This window comes from Strix uralensis, chromosome 3 (assembly GCF_047716275.1).
Source record: "Strix uralensis isolate ZFMK-TIS-50842 chromosome 3, bStrUra1, whole genome shotgun sequence".
Lineage (NCBI taxonomy): Eukaryota > Metazoa > Chordata > Aves > Strigiformes > Strigidae > Strix > Strix uralensis.
The window spans coordinates 5105202-5127617 of NC_133974.1; the positions used below are offsets into that span (position 1 = coordinate 5105202).

Below are 22416 nucleotides of genomic sequence, written 5' to 3' on the forward strand. Positions count from 1 at the left end.
GGTGGGGCACGAGGCAAAACTGAAGAACTCTTCCACCTTCATGATATATTTACCATTTATGAACCAGACATGTCCTGCGATATCTCTCTAAATAAAGAACATCTGTGGCATTTTTTGCAAGTGAAAAATTGAGTGTGTTTTTCTTCACTTTAACATCAGCCCCTCTCCCTGGATATGAGGTTAGGGTTTCCTTTGAAAAAGTGACTACTGGACTCATCACTTCTCAGGCTCAGGGATGAAGAAGACACCTCTCAAAGCAAAGCTATGTCTAAAGCAGGTTACAAGTGATGCTGCCATAAGCATGGGATGTTTCTTATCCTTTGTGCCTCACTAATGGCTCCAGTGCAGCCTCCTTATAGACCACTTATGTATTCCTATACCACGTGCTATAGCTATATTCCTATACCACCTAAAGCACAGGGGCTTTCCATGGAGATTCAGTGTCAGAAGAATGAGCAAATGTAACCTTCAATGCCACCTCAAGGCCAACCCAAATGAACAATGCAAAATTTCAACCATTAGTGTATGAGATCACTAATGTACAAGAAATACCATGTCACCACTGCTTGACAGTCAAATCATTTATGTCCCAGTCCCAGAGTGCTTGAAATGAGCTGGATCTCTGGATGTGGTTGGATAAGAGCTGGGGAAAGTCTGTAGTTTCTTGGATATTACAGAGTGTATAACTAAGTAGGTTCATTCCTGCAATGGGTCGAGGATGTTGAAGATCATATCCAGTACAAATTTGATGACTGCAAATATGTCAAAGCAGGGAGGATAAAAGACTCCTGCCTGTTAGCTCTCCCTAACTAAGAGTCCACCTGTGGGTGTTTCCAGCTCTACTTACAGTGATGGGGTTTCTGCCTATCAATTCACTGGCCCTACGTGGTTATAATCAGAATTTGACTTGGTTACTTCCAAAAAATCCTCTTTTTCCATATATATTCTACAAGGAAAGTTATTTACACATGAGGATAATAAAATCTCATCCTTGAAAGAGATCCTGTGACATACTGATTCTGACCCATCCCAAATTACAAGTGTGGGGTCCTCCTCCACGAATATTTAAGGAAGATGTTGTGTTGCTTTAAGTGGACAGCAATGTGAATCAATTACTTTACAGTGGACAGCACTGAAGAAATCAAGACCAGGCCCTGTTCCTACTGAAATCAATTAGAATTTTGCTACTGATTGAAATGAAAGCTAAATCAGACTTCATAACTACTTTCTGAGTACTTTAATAGCCAACCCTGTGCTTTTATAATGTCTGTATTTAAATGGCTTATTCATTTAACAACATCCTTTCTCCTTCATTTATGTTACAAATAAACAGAAATTGTTGAGCTGATGCCTAAAAAGGAAAAAAAAAAAAAAAGTAAATATTTGCTACAGTAACAACTGAAAAATAGGATTCACCGCTGGCCCTGCATTTGTTAAGGATAAATTGGGTCCAGTAATTTTTATTGCACACACTATAAAACAGACCACACACTAGTTTCTTTCAGAAATGTTTAATCAGGGCTTTAAAAATATTTGCTCCTAGGACCTTAGGATGTACAGAGGGTATCTACTGAAGATATCCTCTGTACCACTTTCCCTCCTGATCTGTTTGAAAAAATATAATTACTGGTATGATTACAAAGAGATGGGTACAGGAGGCATTTTCTACTGCCAGCCTGACACCAGAAGGTGTGATATTGTCTTCTTTTGCACCCAAGTCACCCAAATGAAGAATAATCTGCCCCGTATGGATACTGATCTGACTAGACTGTGCCATTTGGGCCTGGTGCCAAGTAAGTGGGGCCTGATAGCTCCAAGCTGTCTGCTGTAGAGGATGGACTTATATTTCCTTGTTAGAAATATCAGCTGAATTTCCTACTGTTTGGGTCTTTTTTTTTTTTTTTGATGTCCAGAAAGGATGACCAGAATGGACACAACCTAGCATACTTTTCTTCTTTCTTGTGAAGCCTTTAAAATGTCTTTTCCACATCTCCAAGCAAGATGACAGTTGGCTAAATGCCATCCTGCATTTTTTAAAATATACTATGAAAGCAAAGCAAAAATAAAGAGGAGGGGGAGAAAAGAAGGAAAAGCAATGAAAATGAGGAAATTAAGATATAGACTAATATAATTAACAAACAGGGAGAAGATTAGGAAATTACTAGCACAGCCTGTAATATTTTCACATTTAATTTCAAATTAGTAGAAGGAATGGAGGAATCAAGATGGAAAGGTCAAGAAATTCTTACAACTGACCTTACTGCTGCTTTTCCTCAGATCCAGGCCACACTTAACCTCTTCCTTGTGCACTGCATCATATTGTTCTGCCACCTGGCAGAGCAATGAGTTACTTAATGTCAGAAAGCAAGCCAAGTACCTGTTGTTCTATACAAATGCTAAATGCTGTTGTCATGTGAAAACTGCTGCTCCATCAATCTTATAAGATAAAAAGGGAGCCTGGCATGGCTCTGACTGGGGACATATCCTGAGCAGTCAGGCTGACGTCACATATTGTGGCATAGGTGCTTAAGGACTCTGCCAAAGCAGGGTCTATAAATGCAACACATGGTTTCAAACCATGGGTCACGGCCAGCCTGTGGAAAACTTGCTCGTGTTTCAGCCTGCAGGTTAACCAGGGAGATTTGAGGGAAGAAGGGAATCCTGTCCTTGTTTCTAGTGTGGCTGCCAAAAGCTTCTGCTGCAGTTTACACCTCCAGAGACCATTGGGGAAAAAACACCTCACAAATTTTCAGCTGGTGAGTGCATCAGGAAGGCCTCTCCCTGTCTCGCTGCCACCATTCACACCCGGAGTTATGGTCTCTAATAACCTTTCACATGGCCTGAGAAAAGCCTGGCCAGTTCCTCTGTGTTCCCCATAATAAGAAAGAGCAGAAGAAACTTTGCAGTTTATGGACACAATAATCTCATTAAAGCTTCACCGTGGCTTCCAGAAGTTTTAATAAACCAGCTGGTTAATCACAATAATATCCCTCCCCCCTTCACTTTATGGAAAGATCCTGCGGTCAGGAAATATAAAACTCTCAACACGTTGACCACAGCGAGGATTACAGCCTCATGCAGTGACACTTTTCCAACTGTAGATCTTGTGTGCTGCACAAACCTCAAACAACCTCATAAACAAGTTTGAAGCAGACCTAACGCCAGGCTTGCCAAGGAGAACATCAAGAGTGATTCTGTTAATGAGGTCTGGCTGGAGCTGAAACACCTCTCCTAAGTGTGTTATTTTTAATCAAGTCATTTCCAGCAGGAACCTTTATAGAAGTGTGCAGTGATTCATTCCTTAAAATTTACACTTGAAGGCCCCAGTCTTGGTCCACTGATGTCACTGAAAGCTTTAGCAGTGACGGATGGGTGTTGAATCAGACACCACAGGCTTGACACTCAATGACTTAACACCCACAGATCAGACTAGAATCCATGTCCTCAGACCCTTATACATCAGAGAGAAGGTTGGGGGCACAATCCAAGAGCTCACCTCTACAACAGATAAGGAAATTAATAACAAAACAGAGAATTATTCTTGCATTGCATCACCACTGTCCTGAGCTGCGTTAACATGCCTCATGCCTGAGGCTCACAAGTGGGGTGCTCACGAGCACCCTGAGGGGCCCAGTCCAGCAAGTGCCCTCTGATCTTAGCAGGGTGGGTGAACTGGCAGTGTCACTTTCAGTTCATGAGCATTTTTATTCAAAGTGTACCTGAAGTAAGAGCTGCTTTTGCCCAGGAAGAAGGAGATTTAAGGTTAGTGTCCAACTCCTCAAGAAAGATTTCAGGCCCCTGTCTCCCAATAAAGTCCCTTAAACCACTGAGCTACTTCAGAGAAAAAAAGAGTCTCCCTCACTCATACTGCAGTTAAACCACTGTGAAACCAAGAGTGAGGAAACAGGAGGGAGTATGATTTTCCTTTGGATAGCTATTTGGCATCCTAGACCTGCCTCCGTATTACAAATTGTGACAAGTGCCAAATGTGGAGGCTACATTCAAAGATTCTCTGCTATTAGTAGAAGTTATGTGTTCCTCTTATCAAAGCTTAAAATGAGAACAAAGCAACACCAAGCAGCTGAGAAGGCATCAGAGCAAAGTGGATGTGGTGAGCGTATCTGGGCTCTGAAGATATTCTGAAATTTGAACTGATGTCTCACCCATTAAGCCACAAACACTGAATCCTCCTAGGTCAAACTGAGAGCATCTCTCCTACATATTGCAAGTCAAATCCACTTATGCCAAGAAGCACAGGACAAGGAAGGAGAAAAGTCTGTGGTAGCAATGAGACTGCTGGGGAAGTGCAAGTCTTTATATCTGAAGACCTCAAAGACCTTCTTAGCATAAAATAAGTAGCAGCAATCATCTTTATACCACTTATCTGTGCCTCATTTAACAACTGTTTCACATGTGGGGTCTTAGTTCATTAAGTGTATCACTAAGTGTAAAAGGCAACTCATTCAATCTCCTTTGAGTCCTCTGAGTTCCTGTCAAGTCGATTGAAAAACAAAGCTGTATAGATGATGTTCATCCATCCTTGTCTAGATACTTCTGTCAGGATGGCACAAGCCAGCTGCTGGAAGAATCTCCTTCTATCCATTCAGAGGAAACTTCTGCAACTTAAACAGGTGCCTACCTTGTACACAAGTAAAATCTAGTGAGATTAACTTCAGTCCCTTAGTAAACAACCAGAATATACCTCCCTATCCCCATTTATGTTTATAATAAATGAGGGATAAAGCAGCTGTTCCAGCAGAGCTGAGAAAAGACTGCGTTTTTTCCTTGTTCCCATGCCATGTCTCTACTCACTGAGCCACATTGTTTCTCTAAATGTTTTCTACTCCTGGAAATTTACTATTTCTGGGTAATGGTTCCCAAGTAGTTGTTTAATTAAAGCCCCCATGTAGCCAATTTTATTCCAGAATTCTGGAATAGCTATTCTGGTAAATTCTGAAGTGTCAAGAAGCCCTAAGGCATGTGAAGAGAAGTGTGTGCCTGTCTCAATGAGAAGCTGTTAAAAGGAAGGTGAAAATAATAGGAAACTTGTGTATATTGGTAAATGGCAATGAGAGTGTTGCTGGTAGCATCATTTTAAATCATTCTGGCACACAAACAACTAGAGCTGCACAACTAGTTTGGAGGGGAAAAGAAGGACTGAATTAATTCAACTTCTTTTTTAGATTTACACATGGTCTTCAAGGTTACAATTTATTCATTAGTTGAATGCACATTCCAAATAAATTCTTTGAGGCATCTTGGTCTCAAGTCTATTAGCTGTTCACTGTAAATGTTTGATATATGAAAATCAAGCTGGGCTAATTAGTTTTGATTAGATGCATAGTTTATGATGTGTTAGCTCTTTGCCTTGATTGGATTAATTTAGTTCTTAGAAACATGTGTTACATGTGAAAAAATTATTTGAAAATACCTTTGCCACAAATATCCTCTAACAGTCATTGAAAATTCCTTGTTTGTACAAACTTTACAGCAGTAAACTTACAGGCTAAACTATACATTAAAAAAAATAATACACAGGGAGAATGAACACAGCAAAAAATATGTATAGTATTTTATTTGAGCAAGTAGTCAATGTTTTGTAGACTAGCCCAGCAATGCTCACTATTGGGTTCATTAATTACATCCACTAATTTTGTAGTCCTTGTTCCTGGTACTGAGCATTTATTCATGCATGTTCAGCTACAATAAAGTCAATGAGATTGCTTGTGACTTTGAGCACACCAGCGGAAGGGCTGTCCCAGCTAACAGTGCACTTTAGAAGACCCAGGCTGCGTTTTTATTACACCCGCCACATTCACCTCTCACACCAGAACTCCAGAAACACGGGCTTTCAGCCCATCTCTTGTGGTCCTACTGCTGCCACCCTCGTTTCTGAGAGTCCTCCAATCACACACCGGCTCCATCACGTACACACTCAGCTACACTCACCTTCAGCTTCGATCATGCCCTCTTCCCTCTGATAACATGTACTCACTCAGACACTTTCACATTTGGTTATATACCCAACTCCTGGCACTCACATTCAGTTAGTTCAGAGTGTTACACCCACGCTTAATTACAATCACACCCAATCACACCCTCACACTCCCCATTCAGTTACAAGACCAGTGCTGCCCACTTTCCCCCACACTCAATTATAATCACACGTGATTAAACCTACAATTCTGCACCTACGGTATAATCCTTCACTGGCATTCGCATCCACTTATGCTCAACAGCCTTCCCTGGGACGCACGTCTGCTCGTCACGTTCATGCACACATGGAAACACCAGATTTCTTCTTTCATCTTGACACTAGAGTGTTTTTTAGTTTTTCTTTCAGCCACACAAAGAGCACCCACTTCTTACCAAGGAACAGAAAGACCTGCTGTTCCTATGGAATGTTGTCTTCCCAGAAAACCTCCTTGAATCCTTATTTTATACCTCCTGAAGAATGTATACTGTGGTTGGTTTTATTTTAGTACCTAGTGGGAATTAAAATCAAGCTGCCATTTCACAAAATGCTGGGCAATTGAAACAAAAGGCAGTTCCTACCCTGAAGAGTTTAGGGCTGTATCTGCCTTTCAGCTGGAGAAAGCAACCGAGTTTCTTATGGAGAAATATGAAGGTCACCTACTCAATCCTCTGTTGCATCTATGGAAATATTATGAAAGCAAATTACTGATGTTCCCTAACACATGGCCAACCACTCACCACTTCAACTTCTCGCTGTCCAAGCAGTCTGCAGTCGTCTGAGATGATCTGTATGTATAGTCTCTTCTGCATGACTGCATGGTCATCTTTTGTAGTCTGGTAATGGTGACGTGCAGGTGAAATCCTTCTCCTAAAGTCAGCAAAAAAGTTGTTTCAGTGACCATGGACCTTGGCCTCAGACCCATCAGGTCTTCCTGATAATAAGGCTCACCTCAGAAGTGTGTGAAGCCCAATACTAACAAGAAATCTGGGCTGCTACTGTTTTCACCGAATACATCCAGTTCCAGGAACACTAACAGTAGTCATGAATATTAATAAAAATCAGAAAAAAGATAGAAAAAAGATAGAAAAAAAATTGTGTATAGACACTTTAGAGTCATAAACAGAGCACGTGTCATCTGTACCAATCCATGTGCACCCACATACACAGACATCTTACTATTTTTTCCAGTATTTAAAACCCACAGTCAGTCTGAACCAGACTTAAGAGGAAGCTTTTATAATCTGAAGTAATTCTAAAGCAGGTTTTGATTTAGAAAGATAAGGCAAAGCTCTAAGAAGCCAAATTTCGAGTCACATATTCCTGACAGACTTGGATTTGAGTTTTTTTAATCGAGACATAAAAATTGCAATGAAATTCACACCGGTTCTTCTAGAAGTAACGGCAGGTGATAGGGGGGAAAGAGAAAGAATTTTTTAAAAATAAAATAAAAATAACAAAAACAAAACCACCCAAACCTAAAAAAAATCCCTGCAGGATGAGACAGTCTATGGATAAGTGCCTGCCGCCACAATAGGATACACATGGCCTGTTCAAAGATGCCTTTGCAGGGAGCCAGGCCACAAATAAAACCAGACATGTGGTGTGGGGTTGAATTGGCCACTTTTTTATTAAATAAACAATTGACCCAAATCAAGTAGCTCTAAATCATTTAGGAGGTCTTTGTTGATCCTGACCAGAACTAATATGTGCAGATAACCTGCACTTGGTTGTACAATTATCATCCCTTGCACAGCTACCACCCATCAGAAATCCCACTTCTGTGTATCTCGGGGAGACAGGAGAGATGATGAGAGGGAAGATAGGAAGGGACACAAGCAGGAGGAACAATCTCTTTTCATCATCCAAGCATCTTAAGCAGTGTCTGAGTTTGAACAGATACAAATGACAAGGGGAGGGGGGGGGGGCGACCAGTCTCAGTGTTATGGGGATGGCACCCCCATTCTGTGCCTACCACCATGTGTTGTGCCCAGCGTTGCATGCAGGGAGGACTAAAATACCATGACTGCTCCTACCATAATTCTTGGCAAAGTCGACAGAAGGGGGTTAGAAAAGTAAGAAGGGCAAAATGCATCCTGCCATTTGCTCATGGAAAGATTAAAAGTCAGATCTTTGCCACAAACTGGTGACATTAAAGATGTTATTTCTAACAGAAATTATAAAGTAACCTAAGGAAATCAGAAGGTATTTCACCACAGCAGTTGTCATAATAAACAAAGATCAAAAGGGCAACACAGAAAGAATATTTTGACCAAAAGTCTTGCAAAACTCACCTATTTGAAGAGGGTGAGATTAAGGCCAGGCTGCTGTGAATACTCCAGGTTCACTCGTGTGATTATTGTGGCTGCAGATAAGTTATTTTGCTCCCCTGTTTCTGGATGACTTTTAAAAGTCAGAGACCTTTTGGTCAACATTATTCAAAGCTACTGTTGACTGCTTGCTGCTCATTATTTCTCAGGACCTCATATTTTAACCACCTTAGAGAAGAAAATCTTTTTTTAAAAGACATGATAAATGTCACCACTCCTTAGGACAGTCTTATGTATCCCCCAAAAATGGAAGCATTTTGGAAAACGCAATTTGGTCCTGATGAACTGGGATAACATCTGTGAGTTTCTGCTGTATATAAGGGAAAGATTAGGGCCAAAAAGCAAAGATCTGGGTTCAGAAGAGTGAAAAGCATGATGATGACAATAAGGATTACTATTAGAACATTTGCTATTAACATGAAAACAATTTTAAGTGGTGTCACTGCCTAGGAGGTGTGTATTCTTCTTTTCAGCTGGCAATCAGTCGGTGCCTAAAGCTGAAGGTGGTGTCAAAATATGAAAAATGCCTTCAGAGTAGTAGTTTTCTGGAGACTTGATCCTGATGGACTAGTCCCAGCCCTGAGGGTCCTTCAGGATCTCAGCAGAGTTCCTGTGGCACCATTGGCATACCAATGCTCAGTTAATCTCCTCTTATGAGTGGTTTTTGAAGATTTACACCTAAAATGATCCAGATCTGATGTTCGTAGTGGGCTCATTTCCTGTGGCATAAAGGAAGGGAGGAAAAGCAAGCAGAACAATCTGTGCCATTATTAAAACCAAAATGATAATCAGGATAGAGCAGAGAGAAAGTTTGCAATAAAAAGATCCCAATTAAGATTTTGGGTTTACAGCTCTCAAAGGGCTTGTGGGAAAATAGTAATAATGACAACAATAAACACAGGAGCAACAAAAATGTGGGATCCCAATGCCTGTGCCCACAGTGAGAATAAAAAATGCAAAGTCTGGGCCACCTCGCCTTTAATTTCCTAACTGCTGTTTTGTAAGGCTGTGTCATGCTTCTCAGTTCAAACACGCTTTGGCTCTTTATTATTCATGGGCCTTTTTCTCAGTCAGTGGTGTTGAATAATAAAACAGCCCAGGATCAAATGGGCCAATTCTCCACGCCTGACACCAACTGCTACTGTTCGCTGGGCTCTGCCAAGCGTTGCCTCTGATAATGAGTGGGATTTGGTTAAACAGTAAATTAATGAATAATGAAATATCCAGGTTGATCAGTTAGAGAGCACGCTTGCTTTGCCCCCGGCCAAACGCTCGGGGCAGAAATTACTCTCAAACGGCACTTGCCTGTGTGCTGGGCTGGATAACTATTTTACAGCCTATTGCTTGACAGGATGTTGGGAAGGGGGAGGTCGGGGAAGCAAAGCGGGCAGAGCAATCTCCTTATCACCCCGCACAGAGGGGAGAAGGGGCCGGTTTGGGGCTGCGCAGACCCTGCTAGGAGGGGAGAGGGTTGCAGAGCTTGAGGGAGCTCGGTGTGAGGCTGGGGGAAGGATGGGCTCCCTCCTAGGTCGTCTTCTCTCCCAACTGCAGCAGGGGACTGCCTTGACCCTGGCTATCACTGGGGTTAACCCAATTTTCCTACCACCACCACCGCCCCCCGCCCCCCCGCATCAGCTCTCAGTTCTCACCTTGCATTACCCTTGTCCGAGCGTGTTTCTAAGCGCGGCCACCCCTCTTGGCAGGGCTTGTAGCCCAGACTACAGAAAGAGCCTCCCGGAGCCCTGTGTCAGGTGGTTTTGGCACATAAAAGAGCGTGTGAAAGGCTGCCTGCACGGGATGGGGCAACCGCATATAAACAGAGAGACGGAGAAAGCAATGCAGCACGGAGGAAACATCCGTGTAGCCTTCATTTTCTGCACCGGGACAGATAAGTAGCTGTAAAATACTTCCCGCAGGTCAGTAACACAAGTACGTGTATGTACACAAACACACACACGCGGATTTCTACAGCTAAAGGAGGGGGAAAAGCCCTACTTGACTTTTCACACCCATCCTCCAGAATTGCACAACGCCCCAGCCCAGGGTGTGTTTTTGGGGTGGGGATGTTGCTCCGCACTGGCGAGAAAACCGCTATAATTACACCTTTCATCCAGAAGGGAAACTCTCTGTAACCAACTCACCCCCTTTGTTTTTTTATGATTAGTCTTTCCAAACTTTCCAAACAAGCCCCAACATCCCAAGCCAAGCCAGAGCAAGGAGGGGAGTGAGAGAGGGAAAAAAAAAAAAAAAATAAATAATAAAATAAAGGGGAGGTGGGGAGCCCCGCTGTTTTCAAAATGCGAGTTTACAGGTCGGGGCTGAGTTACTTTCGCTCATCTCATGTCACTCCTAAGTTAAAGTTTAAAGAAACCTTTGAAGCATGAGTAAGAGGAGGTCCTCGGCCATCGCCCGCGTCCCCCCCGGCGCAGGGAAAGCCTCCAGGCTCCGGCTGCAATGGCAAGGTCCCAGAAAGCAAGACTAGAGGGGTTTTAACGATAGTCTCCTTCCCTTTCTCAGTCTTCACTCATCTGTCTGCAGTGTTTTGTGAGTGTAAGGGTGAGCAGCGGCTGGATAGGCAGCTCTCTGGGGCAGGTTAAAGCCGATGTTTGTTTTACTCGTCAAACAAAACCATCTCCCGCATTCACCGCCCAATGTTAATATTAAAATCCAGGACTTTTCGTTTTAAAATATTTCACCTCGTTCCTTCCTGCTCGCCGTATTCCAGTTTTAAATAGATCTTAAAATCCAGCCCGTTTCCGTGAAAACCATTTACCCCAAAAAAATGCTTTCTATCCTCATTTGCAGTTCTTCCACCATCACCCCTTCCCATTGTTACCACTTATGGCACTGCGATTTTCTATACAGAGCTGGAAACAGGCTCCCTTTTCCCCAGCCAAACCAGGATCCACTGCACTGAAATAAAGCAGAGTACAGAGGAGAGCGGGGCTTACTCTCGTCCCGATAGTTGCTCACAGCTTTTGGGAAGAACTGCTCCTGCAGGTTTTGGGGTTTGTTTTGTGGTGGGGTTTTTTTTTTTTTTTTTGCTTTTTTTTTTTTTTTTTTTCTTTGCAGGCAACAGCAGCTTTCGGTGAAGTCACGGGGAGTTTTTCAGGAGCAAAGACTGTCAGGTGATGCTCTGTGCACCAAGAGCGCGATAAACTATTGTTAGCGCTGGTTTCATGAGGCAAAAGATTCCCCCTGGTACTTTAAGAGATTTTTACAAGGAAGAGAAATGTCCACACGCATTTCATTCACCTTGGCGTTTTAAGCGAGTAAAGACTACGAATAGAACTGCAATTGTACCCAATGCTCTTCGTAAATCTCAACCCGCACTAATTTATCACCTGGAGAGAATCAAACGTTTCTGCTTTGATGGAAACATTCCTCTCGACCTGAGGAAAGCATCCTCCTCGCATGTTGTCAGAAGATGAAGGCTATTCCGCGCACGCCACTCTTTATTTAATAGCACTAATAGTCACGGGCACTGCACCTCCCCACGCTGGGGACCCGGGGAGGTCACACTGCACCGGGTAGAGCTCACGGTAGTGTTTACCTTTGCTTTCAAAACACCTTGGCAGGTGTTAAACCCATTTTTTTTCTTTCGGCGTTTGGTTTTGGGTTTTTTTGTTTGCAGGGATTTTTTCATCTGTCCCATTCAGGGCAGATCCGGGACAAGGGGGAGGGTAAAAGGATTATTGTCTATGAATATTCGGGTGAGAAATACACACGCAAACACACACACACACACACTCCTTTAATTTTAGTGTTGTTTGGAGGGAGCTCCGAAGTAATTGCGGTGATTTCACAATTGCGTGAGATTCTGGTGTGGGTGTTGTGGTTTTTTTTTTTTTTTTGTCTTCCTATTAAGGAAAGAGTATAGAGACACTCTTAACTCGTAAATCCCCAGAGATTTCCTTCTCCCTCCCCTCCCCAGAAAGCGTTCACAGGAGGAGGAACGACTTGCTGGAGGGGAAATCGGGGCAGTTCTCCCTCCGCTGCCCCGGGGCCCCGGATCAGGCCCCGGGCCCGGCTGGGGGGGTCCGGGGGGGTGCGGGAAGCAGAGTCCTGTACTGGGAGGGGAGCGCCTGGAGGACCGGCCCTTTGCACCAACTGCAGTCTTTTGCAAGGGTTTAATTCCAAGGAGATTGCTTCTTTTTTTTTTTTTTTTTTTTTTTTTCCCCCCCTTAATTCATAAAAGTCAGTAGCTGTGCGCGAATAGGACCGACTCCGCACGACGAAGCGGAGCTGCGCGCAGTTGTGATACGACATGTAGCACCATGTCCTGGTAGAGCTGTGCACATACACAGGCACACGTCCAGCTACAGGGAAAAAATGTGTGTGGATGACTGTTTACGAGAGAGACAGAAAAAACAAAGGAATTCAGTGAATATATTGGTACTGGGGATTATTTAAGACATTTGACTAGTTCCATCATAGGGACACCAGATGTTATTTATGAGGTCTCGTATAAATGTGGGCCATACCATGCAGGTGGGGAGGGAAAAGGGGGAAAAAAAAAAAAAAAAAAGCAGAAGGAAGAAAGAAAAGAAAGGAGTTCACCCCAAAGGGATGAAAGACAAAAATGATGTTTATGACTATATAAATCAAGGTGAAGTTTTGTAATGGAAACTAGAACTACCTAGAGTTTAAAAAAAGAGACTGGGGCAAGGTAGGAGAGATGGAGAGAAGGTCCCCGCTGGTCATGACTGGGAAAGCAGATTATAACATCAGACCGGTGGGGAGGGGAAGTTTTGATGAGCTAGGTTACTGCTGCTATTCATTTATTTTTAACCTTAGCTGGGGGACAAGTTAGAAGAGGAGAAAGATCAGCAGAGAGAGGAAGGAAAGGAGGAAGGAAGGAAGGAAGGAAGGAAGGAAGGAAGGAAGGAAGGAAGGAAGGAAGGAAGGAAGGAAGGAAGGAAGGAAGGAAGGAAGGAAGGAAGGAAGGAAGGAAGGAAGGAAGGAAGGAAGGAAGGAAGGCTGAGAAAGATAGATTGAGAAAATGAGAAAGAAAGAAAGAAATGTATTAAAAGAGCAAGAAAGAGAGAATGAGGGAAACTGAGAAAGAGGGAACGTGAGACACAGGAAGCAGGAGAAACGAAGCAAGCAAGAAAGAAATATTATAAAAGAAAGAATATAAAAGAAATTAAGAATCTGATCTTGGCTTATTGAAGACCTTTGGGAAAATGCAGCAGAGCAGAGGAGATCAGCAGGAATATTTCTTCTTTCCTGACACTACATTTGCAGACCCACTGGTGTGCCAGCCCACCCCATGCACCGCCACCTGCAAACCGGGGGGGAGAGGCAGGAGACCCCGGCCCCGGGGGAGGCAGGGCACACCGGCAGCCTCCCGGAGCAGCCAACTGTGCTTTAGTATAAATATATACGTATATGTGCTTTGAATTTGCAACTTCGAGACTGTGGCCGGGAGCCTGGGAAACTCGGGGTGAGCCCTTCCTCGTCTCGGCGGGTCCCATTTTAAAGGGAGCCCTCGGTTTCCACAAACCACTGCTGAGTTATAAAAGAGCTTTTCCTGGTGCATTTGGGTTTTAATCCCTTTTTTACATAACTGTTGCACAGTTCTTGGACAACAGAGAAACTTCCTGATCCCCGCCTCGCCCCCCAAACAACCCTCCCAGACTCCGCTGAGAACTGCGAGAGCTGTTTTGAAAGGTTTCATGCAAAACATATGCTCTGCTAAAAATAATATCATCGGTGCGATTAAAACAAAAGAAAACAAAACAAACTAAAAAAAAAAAAAAAGAAAAAAAAAGCATGGCATGCAGCCTGCCTTTTGGAAATCAGCTCCAGTGTCGCTGGTTTTCCCAGCACTCCCTGCCCCGGGCATCCTTCGCCCCACACCTGCCCGCAGCTGGGTCAAAGGGGCTGGGGAGGGGAGGTTTGGGGGGTCCCCACTCCTCGCCCTGCAAAGCCTCGGTCAAAAGGAGGAAAGGGAGATGGGGGAAGGGATTCCCTTTTCTCTTTTTCTCGCAGCTCCGCTGCTCCCCCCACCTCATTTTCCCCCTGCTCGGACCCCGGGCGCTGCTGCTCCCGTCCCCGTCTCCCCCCACCCTCTCCCTCCATCCCGGGCCCCCCAAACTTGCTCCGGGCGTTTTTGCCATCACACCACGGAGAGAAAGTAGGTCACGGCTGAGTCCAAGCCTGGCTGAAGCCGAGACAATCGAGTCTCGAAACCTCGAAAGCTTCCCCATAAAACAGAGTTTGGGGTCGTCGTTTACAATGCTTTTTTCTTTTCTTTTTTTTTTTTTTTTTTTTTATGATGATGATGATGATGATGATGATGTTTTATTTTGGAAACCTTGGGCGATCAGCTGAGTCGGCTCCTGTAGTCCAAGCTGGAAGGAGAGGGAGAAGGGAGGTAGTTTGGGAGATGGAGGTGGGGATGGATTTATTTTTTGCTATTCCCCCAACCCCCCTCCGGGAGAAATATTAAGTTGCAAAAACCGATCCACCGCCTGTTACGGCTCCTGCATCTCTCCATCTGCGTTCTTAAACCACCGCTGCCTCTAAAAACCAACAGATAAAACCCAACCCAGACAAGTCTTCAGAGCGGGTATTTAAAATAGTTCACGGCAGTAAAAGCGATGCTTTAAATCGGTTTCCACCCTCAGGGCTCCCTGTTTGAGCACACGTGTGTGTTTGTTTTCAGGGTGACTGTGGAGGGTTAAATTGACAGTCCTTTCCAGCCTCCGATTTACAGGCAAAAAAATGGTGCTTTCGATAATAACACTGACAAAAAAAAATTAAATCCTCAGGCCCTAATCTGCCCCCCTCCTCCTTCACCCAACCGCAGGGTAAACCCAGAGTCACTTCGGAGTGGCTCCGGGTTAGCCCTGGGGATCCGGATCTCCCCTCAGCTCTTCTTCCCGAGTATCGATTATAAACCTAAATAAAGCCGATTTGGGAAGGGAGGGGAGGGGCAGGGAGACAGAGGAAGAGGGTGGTTTGGGTTTAATATTTCCTTTTGCTAATTACTGGTGCTGCAACTGTAGACCTAAAGCTAGAAAATAATCACGCGTAGTGAATACGAACATCACTCCCGATCTGTATATAAGAATATATATACACACTCACACACACCTATACATAAATGAAATGTACAGTAACATAGCAGTGAGGGGAAAAAAAAAGTTTTCCTGATTTTGAAGGCTTACATATCATTTTCTTTTAATGGTTAATACTTTGAAAAGAAAAAGATTTACTCCTAATTCAGCTGGTAAAAAGCAAAATGAAACGAAAGCTCACGTTAACATGACATGAGGTTTATTATAGGTCTGTTTAGAATGAAGAGGTAAGAGTGGTAAAAATATGGACAATTTTGAGTCAGACAGAAATAAAATACCAACATTTCTGAGAAGCAATATTTATTGTCTTTTTTTTTTTTTTTTTTTTTTTTTTTTTTTTTTTAATGTAGAGACATGTCCTGAATTTCCCCAAAGCCTAGATTGGGAAAATAAAGACTTCTTGGCGTTATAAGTAAATCCGTCTGCAGAATCGAAGCAGCACCAACATTCAAAAAAACTGAAGAGGAAAATACAACAAAACACAACAATCTCTTTTTTTTTTATTCTTATTCTTATTATTTATGTAAATCAGGTCATCACTGGACAAGAAACCAATTTCTACCCATTACCATAACAGCTTGTCTATAAAGAACAGAAAAGATTCAGATAGGATACTATCTAGTCAAGCGGGATTTTTTTTGTTGGTTTTGTTTTTTTCTTTTTCGTTCTTTTTTTTTTTTTTTACTTTTTGCTTTTAAATTCCCCCACCCATTCACAGAGGTATAGATTCACAGATAAATAACCCAAAAACTACTTGCTCGCCATATTTACACATTCCCGTTAAATTAAGCATAAATAAATATATACAAACTCAATACTGAATGCCTCTCCGCATTTCTTCTCAGGAAGAGTCGATAAACTGATATTTCTCACTGCATGGTCAGAATTTTCAAGAAGAGGAGGTGAAAGGGATCATTTGGGGCATAAAAGGAGAATTTTTAATTTTTCTTTTTCTTTCATCTTTCCAGTTTCTCATTCGCTTTTTCAGAGCTTTACATTTGTTTGGGTGTTTTTTTTTCCATTATTTCTTGCTGGCACACAATGTTTCGTCTCTCTTGAAATGTTCAGGAGTTTGCCAGTGTGTTTGGGGATATTTCCTTTTACTTTTTCCCTTTGTATAAGAAAATATACTATTTGTAAAAAGCCTACGGTCTCTCTCACACAGGGAAGCCGGAGGGGAGGGGGAGTTTGGCCGGATTGATCTGGCAATGCTTACGGCAGCTGAAACGAGCACCAAATTCTCCGAGAAACATATTAAAACAGAGCCGAACAGGTCTGCTTGATAAACCGGTCAGAAAGAGATGAGCAGGGGAAGGGAATAAGCCCTTTGGGCACAGCTAAAGGTCTTAAAACCATCCTCTCCCCCTCCCTCCCAGCCCCAAATGCAAATTTGGGGATTTTAGGGGAGGTTGGTCTGGGATGCAAAGGGACTTGAAACAGCTTCTCACAGAGAATTTCTATTAGGTGGGACAAGACACGACCCGATTTTAAATAAATCATCGGGTTATAAAAGGATTCCCATAAAATTGGCTTCTTGTTTCCTTCACACCTTGTGTGAATAACAACCACGAAAAAAATATGTCAGGGAGCATACGAAAACAAAGAACTTTCCAACGGAAAATAGAGAATTGTTATTAAAAAAAAAAAAAAAAAAAAAAAAAAAAGAGTGAGACTAAGAATAAAATAAAATTTACAGCAACCCACCTGTTTGGTTTGAAAACAAACTTTTCACAGTCTCTCCTCAAACTTTTCCCTTGAGTTAAAAAGCAAAGCTGCCGTGTTAATCCTCCTGTTTATTGATTTATGATCCCGAGGAAACCAAATCTTTTAATAACTCAATTATCAGATAAACATCTGAGGTGCCCCGCCAGCACAAGTAGTTGGGCTGGGAAAGTGCAGGGGAGCAGGGAAATGCCTTCCAGGGGGAGGGTGAGTTTAGTTTTTGGGGGACCTCAGTCCTCAGCACTGATAGGAGCCACTGAAAAATGGATGTTTCCCTCTGGGACCAGCACTAGGCTAGGGGGGAAAAACAAAGATGGATATACTCCCATGCCATGTTTTCCTCCCTGCTTGCACTTAAATCAGAAACCTCGTGGATTTTGTCTCTGTACTTTGGGGAGCAAATGGGGGACATCCCACTGAAATCAGTGGGAATTTTACATTTGTCTTTATTTCGCCTGAGTGAAGCACAGCCTGGCATTTGCAGTCTGTCTCTTCCAGGTAGAAGGCACGAGGGGCAGATCCAAAGTTGCCAGGAATCAGCTGAAACTCTTCCCTCAACCTTCTCAAGGTTTAGGTCCTGGTCCAGGCGACCGAACCTGTGCCTAGGGGAGATTTCAGCAGCAGCAGCAGGATCAGGCCCTCACACATGCGTGAGCATGTACACACGTGTGTGCAGGTCTTTCCCCAGGAAGTTGCAAGTGGTCTCCTCATTAACTCACAGTGGTGGTGAGATACTGTCTTCTGCAGTTAAAAGGAGCATCCTCAACATCTCTCAAAGACAAGGAAGGACCATCCCCACCATCCCCTCGGCTGGATGCTCTGGGGTGGCGGGGAGCAGGTCCCCATGTCCCTGCATGTGCAGCTGGGGAGGTGGAAGACTGAGAGCTAACTTGGGGTCTCCCCACACCAGGAGCCCCAATGGGCTGGGTGATGCTGGAGGGCTGGGCCCATGGGCTCCTCACAAAGGTTTTTTGCAGAGGACAGGCAAAGCAGCATTCAATACGTTGTGTTCTGCTTCAATAAATGGAACATTCTCATCAGGCAGAGAAGGGACATGTGCTTTCAGGTGGTGTCATTCATTCCTTCCCCAATACACACACACGTACCCCTTCCCTTTCCTGCACATCACTGCTGGGGCACGCCCTGCACTGGGGCTTGGACTGTCCTTCCCCAGGAGCTTGCTGAAATTGGGGATGGTTGGCAGGGGGTAGGTTTTGGAGGACCAGGGGGTGCCTGGGGGGTGCTTTTCAATCTGGGGGTCCCCAACCTGTCAGTGGGGGATTCATGAGATCCACATCACACAGGGATCCACAGCTCCTCTGGTGACGTCCACAGGGACATGCCAATTACCAGACCCACTACCAGGGACTTGCCAGGGTCGAAGACTACCTCCAACTCATCCCAGCAGCCCATGGAGAAGGCTGCCTGCCTCAGTTCCCCCTATTCTCATGTGAGATTCCCCACAGCACTCTGCCCCTGAAGAACCACAGGTACATGAGTGAGGAGCAGCTCCAGGGGAGCCAGTGCTCCTCAGGGCTGCGTGATTCCTGGTTGTCTGTTGCCACACACATCCAACTCACAGGTAGGGAATAAAAGCCAAGACCTTCACTTGCTGCACAAAGATTTGAAAAGCAGAGCAGGCCCTCAGCTGTAGCCATTTCTCAGATAGCTAAGGACACTAAGGGTGACAATCAAGAGGCTCATTTGCTTTTTTTTTTTTGTTTTAAGAAGATTTGGTTGGGGGATGTGGAGAGTATTGCTGAATTTTTTCTCCCCCACCATTCACTTCAGAAGGTATCTAGAAACTAAAACAAAGCTAAGGCTTCTCTTTTGTTTCTCTCAGAGCTCAGGTGTGCCTGCTTGGGTTGGTGGGATTGAGTCCTGCAGCTTTAACAGGGATCCTGGGGGGAGGCCTGACCCCACTGGAGTTTTGCCAGTGACTCCAGGAGATTTACCCACACCCAGTAACTGTTCTGACACAAGCAAAAAGATGTGTTAGTGCACGAACCCTATCCCACTGAGAAACACATGCAATTACCCAATACGGCAGAATCCGAACAGAAATTCATATCCTTACACTTCAGCATTATTTTTACCATAGAAGACAAAGAAATGTATGTTAAAAAAAAAAAAAAAAAAAAGAAGAAGAAAGAAATCAGACTTCCCCTCCACCCCCCCCCAAATCATATGCATAAGACATCCTGTCACACACCAAACCACCGAGAAAAACATTGGAGTTAAGAAGTTTTTTCCCCCTACCACAACGACTTGTTCTAAAGCAAGAGTCACAAGACATTTTTTTAAAAGCTTTCTAAAAGAAACAGATTTCCTCAGACTGAGCTCAGAAATCAGGATATTCCCTGGCAAGCCCTCCCCACTCCCATCACGAGGAGCCAGCTCACATGGCAACCCTTTCCTCCCTGGGTACAAAACCCTAGTGCCAAGCAAGTGCAGTAACATTCAACACAGATCTTATTTTCTTTGCAATATTACACCTCGATTTCAACCTATATTTTTTATATCATTCAAATTATTCCCTTTGAGCTTCTTTAAAGAAGTGCACCTACAGAATTCGGAAACAACTGGCTTTGATTTGAAAAAGCAAAAAAAAATAAAAGTATCAGAATATCAGAATTGTGGATTTTTTTTCTCTGTACCTGATATATTGTGTAGGGATCTCTAGTCCTCTTTGAAGAAGCTCATAAGCCAAGCGGGCAAAGCTTTAGGAAACAGAAGAAAATAAAACAGTGCATACTCCTGAGAAAGAATTACATACTCATATCACTCATTTTTTGTTGTTGTTAACAGTTCTTTAAAAATGGGGGAAGATATCTCACACACACTACTCAAGAAAATTAAGGACTGAAACATTGGCATAGTTAGGAATATAAAACTCCCTAGAGAAAAAGAGGAGATCTCAGAAAATTAAGAAAACAGATAGCGCTGACATTTTACCAGACCTTACTTTCAAATTTTGCAACCCTGTATAGACAAGGCATTTTACCATCAAAGGAAAGTACTAAATTACAGAGGTATGTTTGCATGCATGAATATGTGTGGCTATACACACATATTAAATATATATGCATATATTCATATATATACATATATATACAAACATACATAGGATACACACGCACCCTTATCAAGTTATGTGTGTGCATAAGCATACACACACACATACGCACCCACACGTCCATACACACCTGTAAACGCTGGTAATCTAAACAGAGAGTCTGTCTAGACCAGGAAAATCAAAAAAGTTCTTAAAAAATTGTTAGTTAATTCGACTGAGCTACGACGGCTTGAAACTTTCCAGCTAATGGCATCTAGTGTTAAGACGCTGCCATGAACGCAGCTCGAACTGGCTGGTGGTGATGACTCCGGGAGAGGTCTGTGCGCTCACCTCTCCGCCTTTCCTAGTCTAGACAGAACCACGGTGGTGAGATGAGATGGGAAGAGTTGAGGGGAATGAGGCGATGGGGTTGCTCAGAAAGGAACGTTCTGGAAGATCATTTTAGCTAGGGTGGAGACGGGATGTTGTTCAAAAAAAAAAAAAAAAAAGAATAAAATAAAAATAATAGCAAGACAGACCGTGCAGCTCAAGAAATCAAAGCACTGACACCAAAAATGTTTCTCCAATTTCTTCCAATAAGTTATTCATTTCTTTCTTTTATTATTATTATTAATTATTATTATATTCCCCTCCCCCCAAAATCATTATTTTAAAAACGTGAAAGAACAGAAGTGGGAAAAAAATCCTGGTGGTTGTCTTCACATGTTCCTGGCAAGAGACTCTGAACCACTGGTCTTGCGCCATTGTGCTCCTCTGATCTTAAATTATTGTCTTTCTTTTATTATTATTATTATTTTATTATTATTATTATTATTATGTCCTACCTAATAGAATTCTTCCAAAGCCCAATCCAATATTTTTAAAGCTAAAATTAAGACGGTTTTGTTTTAAAGGATTATCTCTCTCTTTCTTTTCTCCTTTTATTTATTTAACATTTTTCTTTTCCTTTCTTTTATTTTTTCCCCCTCTCTCTCTCTCTCTCTCTCTCTCATTTTCTGTGTTTCTCTTCCTTGTCTCCAGTTTTACTACCTGGTCCTTCGCCAGATGTGTGCCTGTTAGCAGTGTTGTTGTTCAAGAACATCTTGTCCATGCCTTTGAGAGCTTCAGTCAGGTAGTTTTGAAGGGCCGTGAGGGCAGCGCAGATAGCGGGGGCCCCAAAGCCGTGAGTGATGAGGCTGAAGTGAGTCAAGCAGCTCTGAATGCCCGGTTCCAAAATAGGGGTGGGCCGACTGTTTCCAATGGGCGTCCTGTCCTGGGCCAAGAGATCTGTAAATTCTTTACAAAGTTGCCTACACAGAAGAGAGAAAGGCAGAGAGGAAAAGAGAGAGAAAAAAGCTGGTTAGGCTTATCCCACATTTCTCTGAGACAAACAAGGTTGAAGGAAGGGGCAGGTTCAGGCCGAAGCTGATCCCAGGGCCCAGGATAAGACCTCTTTGCCACCTTCCTTTCCCCTAACAGTGCCTGGGGACCGGCCATGGCGAGCCAGAAGAAGTTCTTCAGGAGAGAGGTTTCTGCAATTGCAGGACACCAGGTCTGGAGATAGAAAACTCTCCCATAGCCACAAGGATGCTTCTGGGGAGGTTTAGGTTGGCTATTAGGAAAAATTTCTTCATTGAAAGGGTTATAAAACATTGTAACAAGCTGCCCAGGGAAGTGGTTGAGTCACCATCCCTAGAGGTATTAAAAGACTTGTAGATGTGGTGCTTAAGGACATGGTTTAGTGGTGCACTTGGCAGCGCTAGGTTTACAGTAGGCTTACAGTTGGACTCGATCTTAAAGGTTTTTTCCAACCTAAATGATTCTATGAGTCTATGATTCTGAAGCATTTGGAAAACTCAACCCTGCTTGGTGAGTCTAGAAATTCCCAGGCTGAAAGGGAGATGTGCTATGGTTCTGCCAACCACCCATCTTCCTGGAGGCCTGACCCTGGCTCAGAGAAGCTCCCACCAATGTTGCTCCTGAAGGAAAGCACAGCCATGCACCAAGAGCAACTGGGTGGCACAGGGACATGGTGCAGGGAAGAGCCAAAACAGAACCTCCTCTGAGACTGCTCAGGCTGGGTCACCTTGTCGAGAAAGATCAGGACTTAGGGACTCCATGGCCGCTTATTCATTGCATGAGGAGCAAAGCTAACATTTCCTATTTTATTGTGAGGGGTGGGATCCCAATTAACACATCAGAGTTGACATCTGCCTCTTGTTTGCTTTGCCCACAACTTTGAAAAATCAG

The 22416-nt window shown here is 43.4% G+C and overlaps 1 protein-coding gene across 6 annotated transcripts in view; it reads right to left on the reverse strand.

Moving 5' to 3' along the window:
* Positions 1 to 13523: 13523 nt before the first annotated feature.
* The window catches only part of TFAP2B (transcription factor AP-2 beta), a 34433-nt gene continuing 25540 nt past the window's right edge, over positions 13524 to 22416 (reverse strand). For 2 of the 6 annotated variants that reach the window (XM_074861361.1, XM_074861365.1), the window contains exons 7-8: positions 21217 to 21476; positions 13524 to 14660 (exon numbers count right to left, since the gene is read on the reverse strand). In XM_074861361.1, coding sequence (XP_074717462.1) covers positions 14611 to 14660; positions 21217 to 21476 — 310 coding nt within the window. In that variant the 3' untranslated portion in view covers positions 13524 to 14610. Of the gene's footprint in view, positions 14661 to 15566; positions 21477 to 22416 lie in introns of those variants that run through there. The other 4 variants (XM_074861362.1, XM_074861366.1, XM_074861364.1 and 1 more) reach the window with 3 other exon arrangements.